General features: G+C 45.4%; 1 protein-coding gene across 1 annotated transcript in view; it reads left to right on the top strand.

Annotated features, from left to right (window-relative positions):
• Nucleotides 1-14,727, top strand: part of LOC105908727 (ankyrin repeat domain-containing protein SOWAHC) — a 35,013-nt gene extending 20,286 nt beyond the window's left edge. Inside the window, exons 5-7 of the mRNA XM_031563964.1 lie at nt 7,964-8,036; nt 13,730-13,825; nt 14,162-14,727. Of these exons, the coding sequence (XP_031419824.1) occupies nt 7,964-8,036; nt 13,730-13,825; nt 14,162-14,298 (306 nt within the window). The 3' untranslated portion in view covers nt 14,299-14,727. The remainder of the gene's footprint in view (nt 1-7,963; nt 8,037-13,729; nt 13,826-14,161) is intronic.
• The last annotated feature ends 378 nt before the right edge of the window (nt 14,728-15,105 follow it).

Genomic DNA, 15,105 nt, shown 5'->3' with positions numbered 1-15,105 from the left:
CTCTGTCTGTGTGGTGCACACTAGAGATAATGCACAAGCCCACCACAAGCAGCGGCAGGCAGGCAGGCAGGCAGCCACACATGTCAGTCTGCCAGTGGCTTCATAATTACATCATTAACTCCGTCTCTAATCGTTATGGAGGTAATGGGGCCTCTGCTGAATGGAACGGGAATTAAATAATCAATAATCCACACCGCGTCATGAGGGGGCTGAAATCAATAATCCACACCGCGTCATGAGGGGCTGAGGGGCCCTCAGTGGGTCTGCATGGGGACGCCCTCTGTGCTCCCTCTCTCCCTCTCTCCCTCTCTCCTCCTTCTGTGCTCCCTCTCTCCCTCTCTCCCTCTCTCCCTCTCTCCTCCTTCTGTGCTCCCTCTCTCCCTCTCTCCCTCTCTCCCTCTCTCCTCCTTCTGTGCTCCCTCTCTCCCTCTCTCCCTCTCTCCCTCTCTCCTCCTTCTGTGCTCCCTCTCTCCCTCTCTCCCTCTCTCCTCCTTCTCTCCCTCTCTCCCTCTCTCCTCCCTCTCTCCCTCTCTCTATCTCCCTCTCTTCTCCTTATGTGCTCCCTCTCTCCCTCTCTCCCTCCTCTCCTCCTTCTGTGCTCCCTCTCTCCTCTCTCCCTCTCTCCTCCTTCTGTGCTCCCTCTCTCCCTCTCTCTATCTCCCTCTCTTCTCCTTATGTGCTCCCTCTCTCCCTCTCTCCCTCCTCTCCTTCTGTGCTCCCTCTCTCCCCTCTCTCCCTCCTCTCCTCCTTCTGTGCTCCCTCTCTCCCTCTTTCCCTCTCTCCCTCTCTCTATCTCCCTCTCTCCTCCTTCTGTGCTCCCTCTCTCCCTCTCTCCCTCTCTCCCTCTCTCCCTCTCTCCTCCTTCTGTGCTCCCTCTCTCCCTCTCTCCCTCTCTCCCTCTCTCCCTCCTCTCCTCCTTCTGTGCTCCCTCCCTCTCTCCCTCTCTCCCTCTCTCCCTCTCTCCTCCCTCTGTGCTCCCTCTCTCCCTCCTCTCCTCCTTCTGTGCTCTCTCTCTCCCTCTCTCCCTCTCTCTATCTCCCTCTCTTCTCCTTATGTGCTCCCTCTCTCCCTCTCTCCTCCTTCTGTGCTCCCTCTCTCCCTCTCTCCCTCCCTCTCTCCCTCTCTCCCTCTCTCCCTCCTCTCCTCCTTATGTTCTCCCTCTCTCCCTCTCTCCTCCTTATGTGCTCCCTCTCTCCCTCTCTCCCTCCTCTCCTCCTTCTGTGCTCCCTCTTTCCCTCTCTCCCTCCTCTCCTCCTTCTCTCCCTCTCTCCCTCTCTCCCTCCTCTCCTCCTTCTGTGCTCCCTCTCTCCCTCCCTCTCTCTCCCCCTCTCTATCTCTCGCTCTCCTCCTTCTGTGCTCCCTCTCTCCCTCTCTCCCTCCCTCTTTCCTCCTTCTGTTCTCCCTCTCTCCCTCTCTCTCCCCCTCTCTATCTCTCGCTCTCCTCCTTCTGTGCTCCCTCTCTCCCTCTCTCCCTCCTCTCCTCCTTCTGTGCTCCCTCTCTCCCTCTCTCCTCCTTCTGTGCTGCCTCTCTCCCTCTCTCCTCCTCTCCCTCTCTCCCTCTCTCCCTCTCTCCTCCTTATGTGCTCCCTCTCTCCCTCTCTCCCTCTCTCCCTCCTCTCCTCCTTCTGTGCTCCCTCTCTCCCTCTCTCCCTCCTCTCCTCCTTCTGCGCTCCCTCTCTCCCTCTCTCCTCCTTATGTGCTCCCTCTCTCCCTCTCTCCCTCTCTCCTCCTTCTGTGCTCCCTCTCTCCCTCTCTCCCTCTCTCCCTCTCTCCCTCCTCTCCTCCTTCTGCGTGGCCCTAAATGAATTTCATCTTGACATTTAAGCACCAAGTTGACATTCAATTGAAATAAAGAGCGCCTCAGCCCTGCGTGTTTAGCTGCTCCACGGGAGTGTAAAAATAACAAACTTATCACCAATTACACTTCTTCTGTCACACTTGCGCTCTCAGCACCCACTCAAAATTAAATGCCATTATATTTAAAAAAGGCAGCATCTTTTCATAGGTTTATGACAGAGGTTATGAATGTGCTTTCTAAAGAATATATATAAATGATCTGAGGTTTCTCTTCTTTTATGATGCTTGCGCTGCATGGACTGACCCCTCACAGCATGTAAGTACTACACCTGTGACTTTGTCGCTGCCATAATGTGTCTCCAAAGAACTCTATAAATAGACCAACTTCAATTTGTCTCCCTTATATTAAAAGGGCAGCTTATTGCTCTATGCCTTTCAAATGAATAGAAAACTGACAAACCCTTCGAAAGCCCAATTGCCTTTAATATCACTGTGAAATTAGGTTTCCTGACCCTTCCCTTCCTGTGACGTACAGTATGCCTTATTCCCTATCTTTAATATCCCCTGTCTATTTTCATGCATGGAAACTGACTGATGACAAATCTGTCTCTCTGTCTGTCTGTCTCTCTCTTTCACATTCTCTGTGTCGGTCTAAAGGGGGTAAGTTATATTCTAATATACCTGTGAAATGAAGATGGATTTGGTGGGAAAACATTTATGGAAGAAGAATCATGCTATAAAGTGCCCCCCTCCCCCTTTAACTGGAAGAAAAGAAAGAGTCTTCCTGCAGGGCATGCCTTATTGAGGCACACAGGAGGAACACACACACACACACACACACACACACACACACACACACACACACACACACACAAATCCCATCTCTTCACCAGTGAGCGTCAAGCAAATAGGGTTTTATGAATGATTCAAAGGGGGAGACACTCTCAGATGTCCCCCGCACATTGAAATGATAAACTCCACTAAGCCTCCCCTCCAACACACACACACACACACACACACACACACACACACACACACACACACTCCACTAAGCCTCCGCTCCAACACACACTCACCTCCTACTGTAAATATACACAGAGAACCTTTCAGGTGCACGGATGTTTTGAAATATTTTTTTTCTATTTCTATAACCCCTATATAGGACAATTGCAGCACAAAAATAGCATAGTTTTTTCTCATACATGACTCAAAAAGCAGTCATTCATGTGTAAATCTGAAGAGTCAACCATTTTGTAAAGCAAGCCTTGATTTAGTAATCTGGGTGCTTTTTCTCAGATCCTTCTTAACACTGCGTCATTCGTAAGATATACCTTAAACATGTACCCTCATTTTTTGAGGTGTCTCCCAGAGTGTGCGTAGCTAAAGTATACTTTCTCTAAGAGATACTTTAATAAGGTTGGTCTGCACCACTCTTAGGTAACCTAAGCACAGTTTTCAGGTTAAATGTTTTAGACCCAAAAAATCTGTCAATGTCTGTGTTGCATCACATTGTGTGCTTCATTAAATAAGAAGAAAAAACATTGGACCTCATTCTCAAACATTCTTCTTAAATATATCTTCTAACGAACTTCGTAAGACCAACCCTAAGAAAGATCCCCGCCGGATTCATGAACGCGTGGAAATGTGTTCTTAAAACCGCCAAAGTGTTCTTAGCTGTGCACTGATTCTTAAATTGAACGCACGTTCCTCTACACCTGCATTTGCAAACATAAACGCCCCGCCAGCTCCTTATAAGGGAATGCAACGATAGAGGCGTGTGCAGACTCCACAAGCGACGCGAAAGCAACTTGAGACTGATCAAAATCATGTCAAAGCGGAAAACGAGCACCGGCCCAGTAAACACAGACCTAACTTCACCGGTGAGTTTAGTGCTTATTTATTTATTCACTGCCATTTGCAGTGTTCGTGTAGTGCTTTTATTTATTTTTGTCATCACGATGCCTTGTAGAATCATGACCATAAATGTGAAATGTAATTGTTAATGATACAAATATTCTCGTATTTATTATTATTATAATTATTTAAATCTGAGGATTTCTTCTTAACTTTTTCTCAACTGCGTTCGAGAATGAGGTCCATTGTCTTAAAATGAATGAGCCATTCTTTTTTTAGTAACCTCTAGCCTACAATCATCCTGATCAGGGAACTTTTTTATTTTCACTTGCGTAGTATTTCTTGTTTATGTTCCTTGTAATAGTGATCCCCTGCACTCCAAACTAACTGATGCTCATCATACTAATCATCATAAATCACCATAACTAGGAAATGGCATCCTGGTCTCTGTAGTCTTTAGATTCTTCATAACACACCTAGACACCACAACTCGGAAACGGCACCCTGGTCTCTGTAGTCTTTAGAGTCTTCATAACACACTTTGACACCACAACTGGGAAACGGCACCCTGGTCTCTGTAGTCTTTAGAGTCTTCATAAAACACTTAGACACCACAACTGGGAAACGGCACCCTGGTCTCTGTAGTCTTTAGAGTCTTCATAACACACTTAGACACCACAACTGGGAAACGGCACCCTGGTCTCTGTAGTCTTTATGTTTATTGGCCATGCTAGAATCAAACCGAGGGAGACATTTTGACTCTTACTCTCCCCCTGGACACACACCCACTAGGCTCTCCTCTCCCCCTGGACAGTCACACCCACTAGGCTCTCCTCTCCCCCTGGACACTCACCCACTAGGCTCTCCTCTCCCCCTGGACAGTCACACCCACTAGGCTCTCCTCTCCCCCTGGACAGTCACACCCACTAGGCTCTCCTCTCCCCCTGGACAGTCACACCCACTAGGCTCTCCTCTCCCCCTGGACAGTCACACCCACTAGGCTCTCCTCATACCCAAACTCAAAGCAATGCTGAGCTCATGAAAGACATTGGGACCTTTCAAAAAAAAAAAAAAAATGTCAACGCAGAGAGTGATGTCATTCTGAGACCCCCAGTTAGTCCTAGAAGGGCCGCTATGATCAAATCATGACACGCTCACTCCGGTATAGCCAGCACACTCAGAATGAAGGGGGGTTCACCTCATGCTGAGTAGAAATAAATATATATGTAATCCATTTGAACACACATCCATCAGGTTTTACTGTGTGTCATTTTATAAAGAATGTGTCCAGTACATTTGAACACACACACAGACACACACAGACACACACACAGACACACACACAGACACACACACAGACACACACACAGACACACACACACACAGACACACAGACACACAGACACACACACACAGACACACACACAGACACAACACTTGGATTTTTACCAGTATTCCTCACTTGTTGACAAGTTGCCGTGTTTGGCTTCCTTAATGGGTGTGCTATGCAACGAGTAAGATATGTGTAGTGTTGTTGCACTGGCTATTGGCTTTATATGTGCGCCCCTTTTTTTGTATAATGTAGAATAAATGGACATATCATTTTTGATATACTCGCCTCTGTAAAATCCTTAAAGAACTATGTGACAGGGAGTAGGAAAACTTTCAATGATAAGGTACATCTTTTCTTCTTAACTCCACTAAAGTGCCGGGGGCAATTCACGCATTCGTGAACGTTTTCTTATCTGGAATTCATTCTAGGCTAGAACAGGATTTAAGGATTTACCTTTCTCCTTGGCACGTTTCTCTTCTTCTTCCTTCCTTTTCTTCTTAAATTGCGCCCCGGATGGCTTTTGCCTCTTCATTATTTTGTTCTTCAAAGTTTCTTGAACACACACACACACTCTAACCAAACGCCTCACTGTGCTAGCAAGTTCTGACAACACCAATACAAGGACATAGGCCTATGTACCCCTTCCGTTTCTTCTTAAATTGCGACCCGGATGGCTTTTACCTCTTCATTATTTTGTTCTTCAAAGTGTCTTGAACACACACACACTCTAACCAAACGCCTCACTGTGCTAGCATGTTCTGACAACACCAAGGACGTACGTACCCCTTCCATTTTCGATTTTTGGCTCATTTTACCCTAATGTTAGATGTTTTTTTATGTCAAAATATTGGTTGGACATATAGAAGGGGGCGCAAAAAAAACTCTGTCCAGCAAAAAACATTTTTTTTGCTGGGCGCAGTTTTTTGCGCCCCCCTCTGAGTGGCGCCCTAGGCGACCGCCTATACCGCCTGTAGGAAAAACCGCCCCTGACCACATCATCTCTCTTACATGAACACTTGTCAGTTGGTGACCTTTGATTGGCTTTATTGTTCTGGATGAAAATGGTAGGCAGTAGATAGTAGAGGGGGAAAACTGTGTCTGAGTGGTTGTGTGTGTGTGTGTGGCTGTGTCTGTGTGGTTGTGTGTCTGTGTGGTTGTGTGTGTGTGTGTCTGTGTGTGTGGCTGTGTGTGGTTGTGTGTGTGTGTCTGTGTGGTTGTGTGTGTGTCTGTGTGTGTCTGTGTGGCTGTGTGTGTGTGGTTGTGTGTGTGTGTGTGGTTGTGTGTGTGTGGGTGTGTGGTTGTGTGTGTGTGTCTGTGTGGTTGTGTGTGGTTGTGTGTGTGTCTGTGTGTGTGTGTGTGTGTCTGTGTGGTTGTGTGTGTGTGTGTCTGTTTGTGTGTGGTTTTGTGTGTGTGTGTGTGTGTGTGTGTGGCTGTGTGTGTGTGGCTGTGTGTGGTTGTGTGTGGTTGTGTCTGTGTGTGTGGTTGTGTGGCTATGTGTGTGTGTGTGGTTGTGTGTGTGTGGTTGTGTGTGTGTCTGTGTGGTTGTGTGTGTGTGGCTGTGTCTGTGTGGTTGTGTGTGTGTGTGTGTGTGTGTGTGTGTGTGTGTGTGGTTGTGTGTCTGTGTGTGTGGTTGTGTGTGTGTGTGTGTGTGGTTGTGTGGCTGTGTGTGTGTGGTTGTGTGTGGTTGTGTGTGTGTGTGGTTGTGTGTCTGTGTGTGTGGTTGTGTGTGTGTGTGTGTGTGGTTGTGTGTCTGTGTGTGTGTGTGTGTGTGTGTGTGTGTGTGTGTGTGTGGCTGTGTCTGTGTGGTTGTGTGTGGTTGTGTGTGTGTGTCTGTGTGTGTGTGTGGCTGTCTGTGTGGTTGTGTGTGTGTGTGTCTGTTTGTGTGTGGTTGTGTGTGTGTGGCTGTGTGTGTGTGTGTCTGTGTGTGTGTGGCTGTGTGTGTGTGGTTGTGTGTGTGTGTGGCTGTGTGTGTGTGGTTGTGTGTGGTTGTGTGTGTGTGTGGTTGTGTGTCTGTGTGTGTGGTTGTGTGTGTGTGTGTGTGTGGTTGTGTGTCTGTGTGTGTGTGTGTGTGTGTGTGTGTGTGTGTGTGTGTGTGTGGCTGTGTCTGTGTGGTTGTGTGTGGTTGTGTGTGTGTGTCTGTGTGTGTGTGTGGCTGTCTGTGTGGTTGTGTGTGTGTGTGTCTGTTTGTGTGTGGTTGTGTGTGTGTGGCTGTGTGTGTGTGTGTCTGTGTGTGTGTGGCTGTGTGTGTGTGGTTGTGTGTGTGTGTGGCTGTGTGTGTGTGGTTGTGTGTGTGTGGCTGTGTGTGTGTGTGTGTGTGTTTGGGGGAGAGTGCTAATGTTTGCAGATGACAGGACCACTGTTCCCCACAGCAGGCGTCTCAGTCAGACAAACAGGCTAAATCCGGAAGGTTCCTCTGAGCACAGTGGTGTGTGAAATGACACCCAGCTGCTTTTTTAATATCAGAGCAGGATTGACAGACACGCCACAGGAAGCTCCATTTACATGCTATCCTTTATCTTCAGCTATTAGCTGAACTAGCTATAGCACTTAATGCACAAAACTGACCTGTATTTGTCTCTCTGTTGTGTTATATGTCTTGAATTGGATCACATGCACTGTAACTGGATACATTTACATTTAGCAGACGCTTTTATCCAAAGCGACTTACATATGTGCGACTTACAATGTATACACATTTTACATTTACACTGATGGCACACTGCACATCAGGAGCAATTAGGGGTTCAGTGTCTTGCTCAAGGACGCTTCGACAGGGAATCGAACTAGCAACCTTCTGCTTACTAAACGACTTCTTTACCTCCTGTACCACTGTCGCCCCTATGTATAGTATATGTATATGTATATGTATATGTATATGTATATGTATATGTATAGTAACTGGATAGTATTATGGATGTAGGAAGATGAGGAACTCTGATCTTTTTTCTGTTTTTTTTTCTGTTTTTTTCTCCTAAAAAGGGTTATACGGCGCTCCACTTGGCTGCCCTGCACGGTCACGCCCACATCGTTCAGCTCCTCATCGACAACTACGGTAAGTCAGCAGCAGCAGTAGTAGTAGTCGGCACAACCACACAAATGGAACTTTATCTTGCTCCACTTTTGGTCACTTTTTCAATGCCTGGACAAAGCTGCTGCTCATTAATGAATGATCCACAACACGAGGAAAAAAGCAAGAGACGAAGGAAGGAAGTCACCCTTTTTAATTATTATTATTATTATTTTTTTTTATATATATATAAATATATATCCCTGCAAATCTATGATCTCCTCAAAGAAATAGGGGGGGGGGGGGGGGCAGTGGGGTGAAACGTTTACAACTGTGTATTTTCATTTGGGATGTCTTTACTACCTGTATGTTGCAAAACAAAAATCAATAAATACAATGTTCAAAAAAAAATAGGAAAAAGAGACACACAGATGACAAGCCCTGTGTTCAGAGGAGGCCTCAGACAAAAGAGCCTTCTGGGGGCCCACACAAGCTCACAGAGGGGCCCCCGAGACAGAGCAGCACCCGCCCTGTGTGTGTGTGGCTGTGTGGTTGTGTGTGTGTGTCTGTGTGTGTGTGTGTGTGTGGCTGTGTGGTTGTGTGTGTGTGTCTGTGTGTGTGTGTGTGTGTGGCTGTGTGGTTGTGTGTGTGTGTCTGTGTGGTTGTGTGTGTGTGTGTCTGTGTGGTTGTGTGTGTGTGTCTGTGTGGTTGTGTGTGTGTGTGTGTGTGTCTCTCGCACTCATCAGCTATAATGAGGCAAGCCAAGATATCAGTCAATAGAGCAATTCATTAGCCGCTCCCATGAGACGCTCACAGGCTGGACACAGGGAATGTGGACTTGGGTGGGGGGTCTCCTCTGAAGCCCCCCCCAGCACTGATTAGGTGTCCATATGTTGTGTGTTAGGGAGCCGCCTCGCTGCGTGGCGCCCGCCCGCTCGCTCGCCATTCTCTAAGACACATATGGCTGCCAGGGTCACTGTTACCGGACACTGTGTGTCTGTGTGTATGCACAACACAATTTCCATATGGTGAGTGGAAATAAATACAGCCAACCTCCCCGCTCCCATGCACTCCCCTTTGTGTTCCTGCACAGAGCAGAGGGAGTAGCCAGGAGAGAGAGAGAGAGGAGCTGGGGGGGGGGGAGGGGGGGGCGGAGGGGACCCTATAGCCAAGTTGATCCAAATGTAAGTGCTAGTGAACGATATCTATCCACAATCGGATCAGATGAAGTTGCTTATGTTGCAGGCTATGTATTAAGAACATGCTTGCCAATGAACACAGCCACGACTTAGTTGATTTTATATGACAGAAACATTTGTTTTTTTACACATTTACCCCTCAGAAATCGGCATGCTACTATAAACAAGACGGAGAGAAACCTCTCTCTTTGATACCTTTGCATATTTTTATGGGGAATCAAACCAGAAAAACGATCCATTACAAGAATGAATGCATTTATAGATCATTTAATGTAGATTTGCAGCATTAGAGTTTTGGCCAACTCACTTCTACAGAATAATAACTACAAATTCTCTTTTACAGATTAATAACTACAAATTTTCTTTTTCAGAGTAATAACTGCACATCATTTTTTACAGATTAATAACTACAAATTATCTTTTGTATTTGAATTTGCACTTTTTCATTCACTGACCAAATTGTTATTTTTAAGAAGGCGTTGGGGCGCCCACCACTGAAAGACCATAATGAAATCGTTCTAAATACTGCTACTTTGTAAAAATTAACTTATGGCGCACAGGAAATCTGAGAGACATGTCTAAATTTGCCTTAACACGCAAGGCATGCAGCTGTTGAAGTTGACAGCTAGTGTTTAAAGCTGCTGTCTAAGGAATAGTTACATTATCCAGTTTTACATAGTGATAGCCATCAGGAAATTAGATGCTCTAAGAAAAAGGTCTCTGAGAATCTCCCGGGCTTTGTAGTTGGCAACTAATAAAATGCCGCCTGTCTATGTTAACCAATCTTGCCTCGCGATTATCCTTGCCTGATCATTATTTGAGGTGTACACTGTACATTGAATTAAAGGGAAGGGAAGAACACCAGCAGAAGGGGTTTACTCTGGCTGACATTAATTAACAGGGATTGCAAACATTGCTTACATTATCTTTGACTTTGACTATTACATTTCAGTGAAAATGCATAAATACTACTATAAATAATAATAATAATAATAATAATAATAATACAAATAATTATCATTAAAATGCTGTTTATAGGCCTTTAGATTCAAAATAGGTAGCAAAGAAATGCAGAGGTCACTGCACATTGCATGATGAATGTATGGCCTTCAGTGTCAAGAATTAAATAACACTTTTATGCAGTCTTATACACTCTGCCATTTTATGCTTCCATTAGTTTCAGACGCTCGTGGAGAGTGAGTGTCATTGAGGCAGGTTTTGGAGGGGTATTTCACAGTTAACTCGTCTCATTGTAAAGCATCTGAATGTGGCTAATTAAAGACATCTCCCAGCCATTTGTCAGTGGATGCTCGTGTTGTCTCAACCTAATTGATTGAGCTGTGGGAACTTCACTCTGTCACTCTGTTGAGGGAAGCCGTGCCAGGCCAGTACCAAGCTGGCAACCCCCCCCCCCCCCCACACACACACACACACACGCACACACCCCCCCCCCCCCCCCCACACACACACACACACACGCACACACCCCCCCCCCCACACACACACACACACACACCCTACTTACAGCTGACTAATTGACCAGTGTGTCGACGTGGCAGTGGGTTGCTGATGACAGAGTGGTGTGCCAGATGTTTCATGTTTAGTTAGAGATTGAGATGCATCAACATGAGGCGTTTTACCAGCAGACTGTCGAGAGAGGAGAACAGGGTGTTGCACACTTGACTGTAATGTAGTCTTCAGTTTTAGTTTGCAGTCCAGCTATATGCTGCATGTCATTTGAACAGCACTACCAATACAACTCATGAGCTATAATAACCCAGGATAATAACCTATGTGCCCCCTTCAATTGGCACATCATACCTGAAACACTTATTATTACATTCAGGTTGAATTAGTTATAACCACAGACAAGCTATAATTTAATGAGTGGAATGCCTCAATATATTTACACTGTGCCGTATACAGTCCATCTGGATCTATACATGGGCTCAATATATTTACACTGTGCCGTATACAGTCCATCTGGATCTATACATGGGCTCAATATATTGACACTGTGCCGTATACAGTCCATCTGGATCTAGACACGGGCTCAATATATTGACACTGTGCCGTATACAGTCCATCTGGATCTAGACACGGGCTCAATATATTGACACTGTGCCGTATACAGTCCATCTGGATCTAGACACGGGCATGTAGGCACGTATTTGTATTCCTATGTAGCAAAGCTTCAACAGGAAACAATTGTTCATTCTTTACATATATTCTACATAAACTCTCTTTGGCCTTTTTTTGTCTTAAAGGTTGCAAGTATACCTATGATTATTCCTTATTTCTTTTGCCGTACAGTACTGTCCAAAGTTTGACAAATAGATAGTTTAAGAGATAAACGTAAGTGCAACTGCATATTTAAATATCTATAAAAAAAAATGTATGAAGTATCTTAACAATTTCACCTAAACAGGCTGTAAGTATTGTGAATTTCTATTTCTATTTTCAGACAGCAGTTGTATTGGACATTTTCTCATTGCTTAATATAACCAGAATGTTGAAATTTTGAAATCAGATCCTGGGGTTAGATTAGATTACACAGATTACAGAGGGTATTACCATCAACATTTAGTTTGATTTATAGAATGTATTTGACAATAGCTGTCGTATTGTAAACCCAAGGGCAGATCGGCCTGTGTCTCCACAGAGACTGAAGCAGGTTAATGATACCCTAGTCTAGTCTCACCACTACGCTTGTTTTGGTCGACTGTACAGAAGACCCAGTGCAGAATGCAAATAATAAAGTATATACCGGTATTTGTAAATACAGTTCATATCTAATTGATCCACAGTACATTCAAGATTCTGACGGCTGCTTATATTTGTTTAATAATTGATGTAAGATTACGTTTTGTGCTTGAACGTGTAGGTTTAACCTGTAGTGGGGAACGATTTCATTTCAAGTTTAGAGGGAGGTCCAAATCAATGGATGACTGTGAATGTCTTGATATTCCACACTATCATTCTATTTTATTTTATTGCAGATTCCAATAAAATTGCAGAGTTTAAAAATGTACAAATAGTAAATGGTATTTTTCATGAGTTAAAAAAAAATGACAGCCTGAAAACAGCCCTATGTCCAGATCCAGCTGACTGCACAGGAGGCAGATGCTAATATTGCATTTCTGAATGGAAAATGAAGTATTTATAAAAATGCATTCAGTTGTCACTCATTCTGAAAAGGCATCGCAGGCCCCTGACACTTCATCTAAAACCAGCGGCCGTTGACCTTTCTTCCTAAAAGGCTGTTCATTCTGGCTCTCCCACTCTCTACAGATGCCCTGTTTTCAGATGCACACTTCCCCCTCATCCATTCCGTCTTATCTGAAATAATTATATCCCACCACTTCCCCGCGTCTCCCTGGTGGCTCTCTGCCGCTTAGAGGCCCCTTGGTTGGGGGGGTTTGGCGGTTGGGGGGGGTTTGAGCTCCAAGTGGCCTGGCAGCCAGCTCTTAATTACCCACCCAGGTACAAGAGCCATTCCCTGACCGGCACCTGTCCATATGGCTTCACCCAGACCAGTGATTAGCAGTGCCAGAGACACAGGACAGACAGGCGGGCCGGTCCCTCAACCGTCACAAACTCGGACTATATTACTTTTAATGACTCCCCAGTGGTAAACATGACAATGGCGGGGATACATTTATTAATTCAAAGTACCAACACTGTGTTTCTCATAGTCTTCGTGGTAGTCATTACTGCAACATGAGAGAGGAAGAACACACCCTCTACTATTTGGGCGTGTGTGTGTGCGTGTGGTTGGGGGTGTGTGTGTGTGTGTGTGTGTGTGTGTGTGTGTATGTGTATCTATACATGGACGGGTGTCTACCTCTGTATTTGTGCTATCCTTGTCCTGGTGTTATTGACAAATGACAGTTATAACATTTATATTTAACATTTTTAATTTAGTATTTCAACTAAAATGCTCATCACAATCCCAATGCTATAAGCTAAATGTAAAAGTTAACAAGATAACGGGATGAATGACCTCTGGGTTTTGCATTATTATTGATCTTTTTTTCAAGGATCAGGTTTATTGTACCCCAAAGAAATAAGGTGTCACTAAGCTGTACATCTGATACCAGTGTAAACACTTCTCTCTACATAGATCACGGGTCTGTGTCCAATGCATTGTTAGTCAGAGTGGGTGGCATTAAAAGCTCATTCATGTCTTTAATGAGCCACATAATGGCTGTGTGTCTATGGGAACCCAGCACAGGATAGCATGAGCTCCCTAATGCACATAGAATTAAGGAACAGCTGTCACACCATGAAAAAGAGATGAAAATCTAATGTACCAGCACTTCAGCATCCCACTAGCTCTGAAAAGAATTAGCAGTAGCCGCTCTGTCCCTTTGAACGTTGTCCTGAGCTGTTGAGTACTTAGAAATGCCACATTGTATCTTAAACCGAACTAGCCACTTAAACCGCTACTCGGCATTTCTTTTAGCCTGTATTCATTTGTATATTTTAATTTGGTGTAATTTATAAGAAGTGTCAACAGACCATTTGTGTTTGCATTAGGTGCCAAGGCCAACATTCGAGACTACCATGGGAAAATGGCGGTGCATTATTGGACCGGGAGCACTGATGTCTTCAACAAGCCAGGGTCCCAGTCAGGTGAGCCTACCTGCAACAACGGTGATGCAATTGATACATATGGGGGCGACAGTGGTACAGGAGGTAGATAAGTCGTTTAGTAATCAGAAGGTTTGCTAGTTCGATTCCCTGTCGAAGTGTCCTTGAGCAAGACACTGAACCCCCTAATTGCTCCTGATGTGCAGTGTGCCATCAGTGTAAAATGTAAAATGTGTATACCTTGTAAGTCGCTTTGGATAAAAGCGTCTACTAAATGTAAATGTACATATATTTTCTCTGCATAAGATGTCTCTAAACCACAAGTTCATATCTCCATGTCTTTAACGGTGACTGGTTGTCATGGTTTCTTTCACTTAGGTGGGAAGTGGTCGAGAGGAAGGCGAGGAGGCCAGCGGTACCCTCAGTTCTCCTCTCTGCTGCTGTCTCGTTCCCGTAGCCAGGGCCTCCTAAACATGGAGCTGGCCCCCAGCCCTCAGGACTCCCAGCCCCTCTGAAGCTCCTGAAGCACTGAGGCAGCCAGGGCCTCCTAAACATGGAGCTGGCCCCCAGCCCTCAGGACTCCCAACCCCTCTGATGCAGCCAGGGCCTCCTAAACATGGAACTGGCCTCCAGCCCTCAGGACTCCCAGCCCCTCTGAAGCTCCCCACTGATGCAGCAGCCAGGGCCTCCTAAACATGGAGCTGGCCCCCAGCCCTCAGGACTCCCAGCCCCACTGGTGCAGCCAGGGCCACCTAAACATGGAGCTGGTCCCCAACCCCTCTGAAGCTCCTGAAGCACTGAGGCAGCCAGGGCCTCCTAAACATGGAGCTGGTCCCCAGCCCTCAGGACTCCCAGCCCCTCTGAAGCTCCCCCACTGGACACCGACACTGTAAAAAATCATTGCACTCTGTACAATAGGGCCTGTATCTGGAAACACTCTGTGTGAAAATGTTCTCCCTATGTGTATGTATATATGTTCTTCTCCCTATGTGTATGTATATGTGATTTATGTATGTATGTCGGTGAGGTGTATAAGTGTATATGTGTATAAGCTACTGGATGACCTAAATTTCCATCTATCTATCTATCTATCTATCTATCTATCTATCTATCTATCACTGAGGCATCCATTGAGAGGGCTCCCCGGGAGCTGTAGACCCTCCTACAGCATGGCACTCATCAGTACTTACTGAAAGGAGAAGCAGACATCACACCTTTTAACTTCAGTGGAGTTGATACCTCAGACGTGGCATGTAAATAAAAATGTGTTGAAATATAAAAAAACATATTTCTCAATGCTGTCTTTTAGCCTATTTTTTTTC

The sequence above is a fragment of the Clupea harengus genome, chromosome 3 (assembly GCF_900700415.2).
Source record: "Clupea harengus chromosome 3, Ch_v2.0.2, whole genome shotgun sequence".
NCBI classification, from domain to species: domain Eukaryota; kingdom Metazoa; phylum Chordata; class Actinopteri; order Clupeiformes; family Clupeidae; genus Clupea; species Clupea harengus.
Note: the sequence above shows the minus strand (reverse complement) of the source record. Positions and strands in the feature narration are given on the sequence as shown.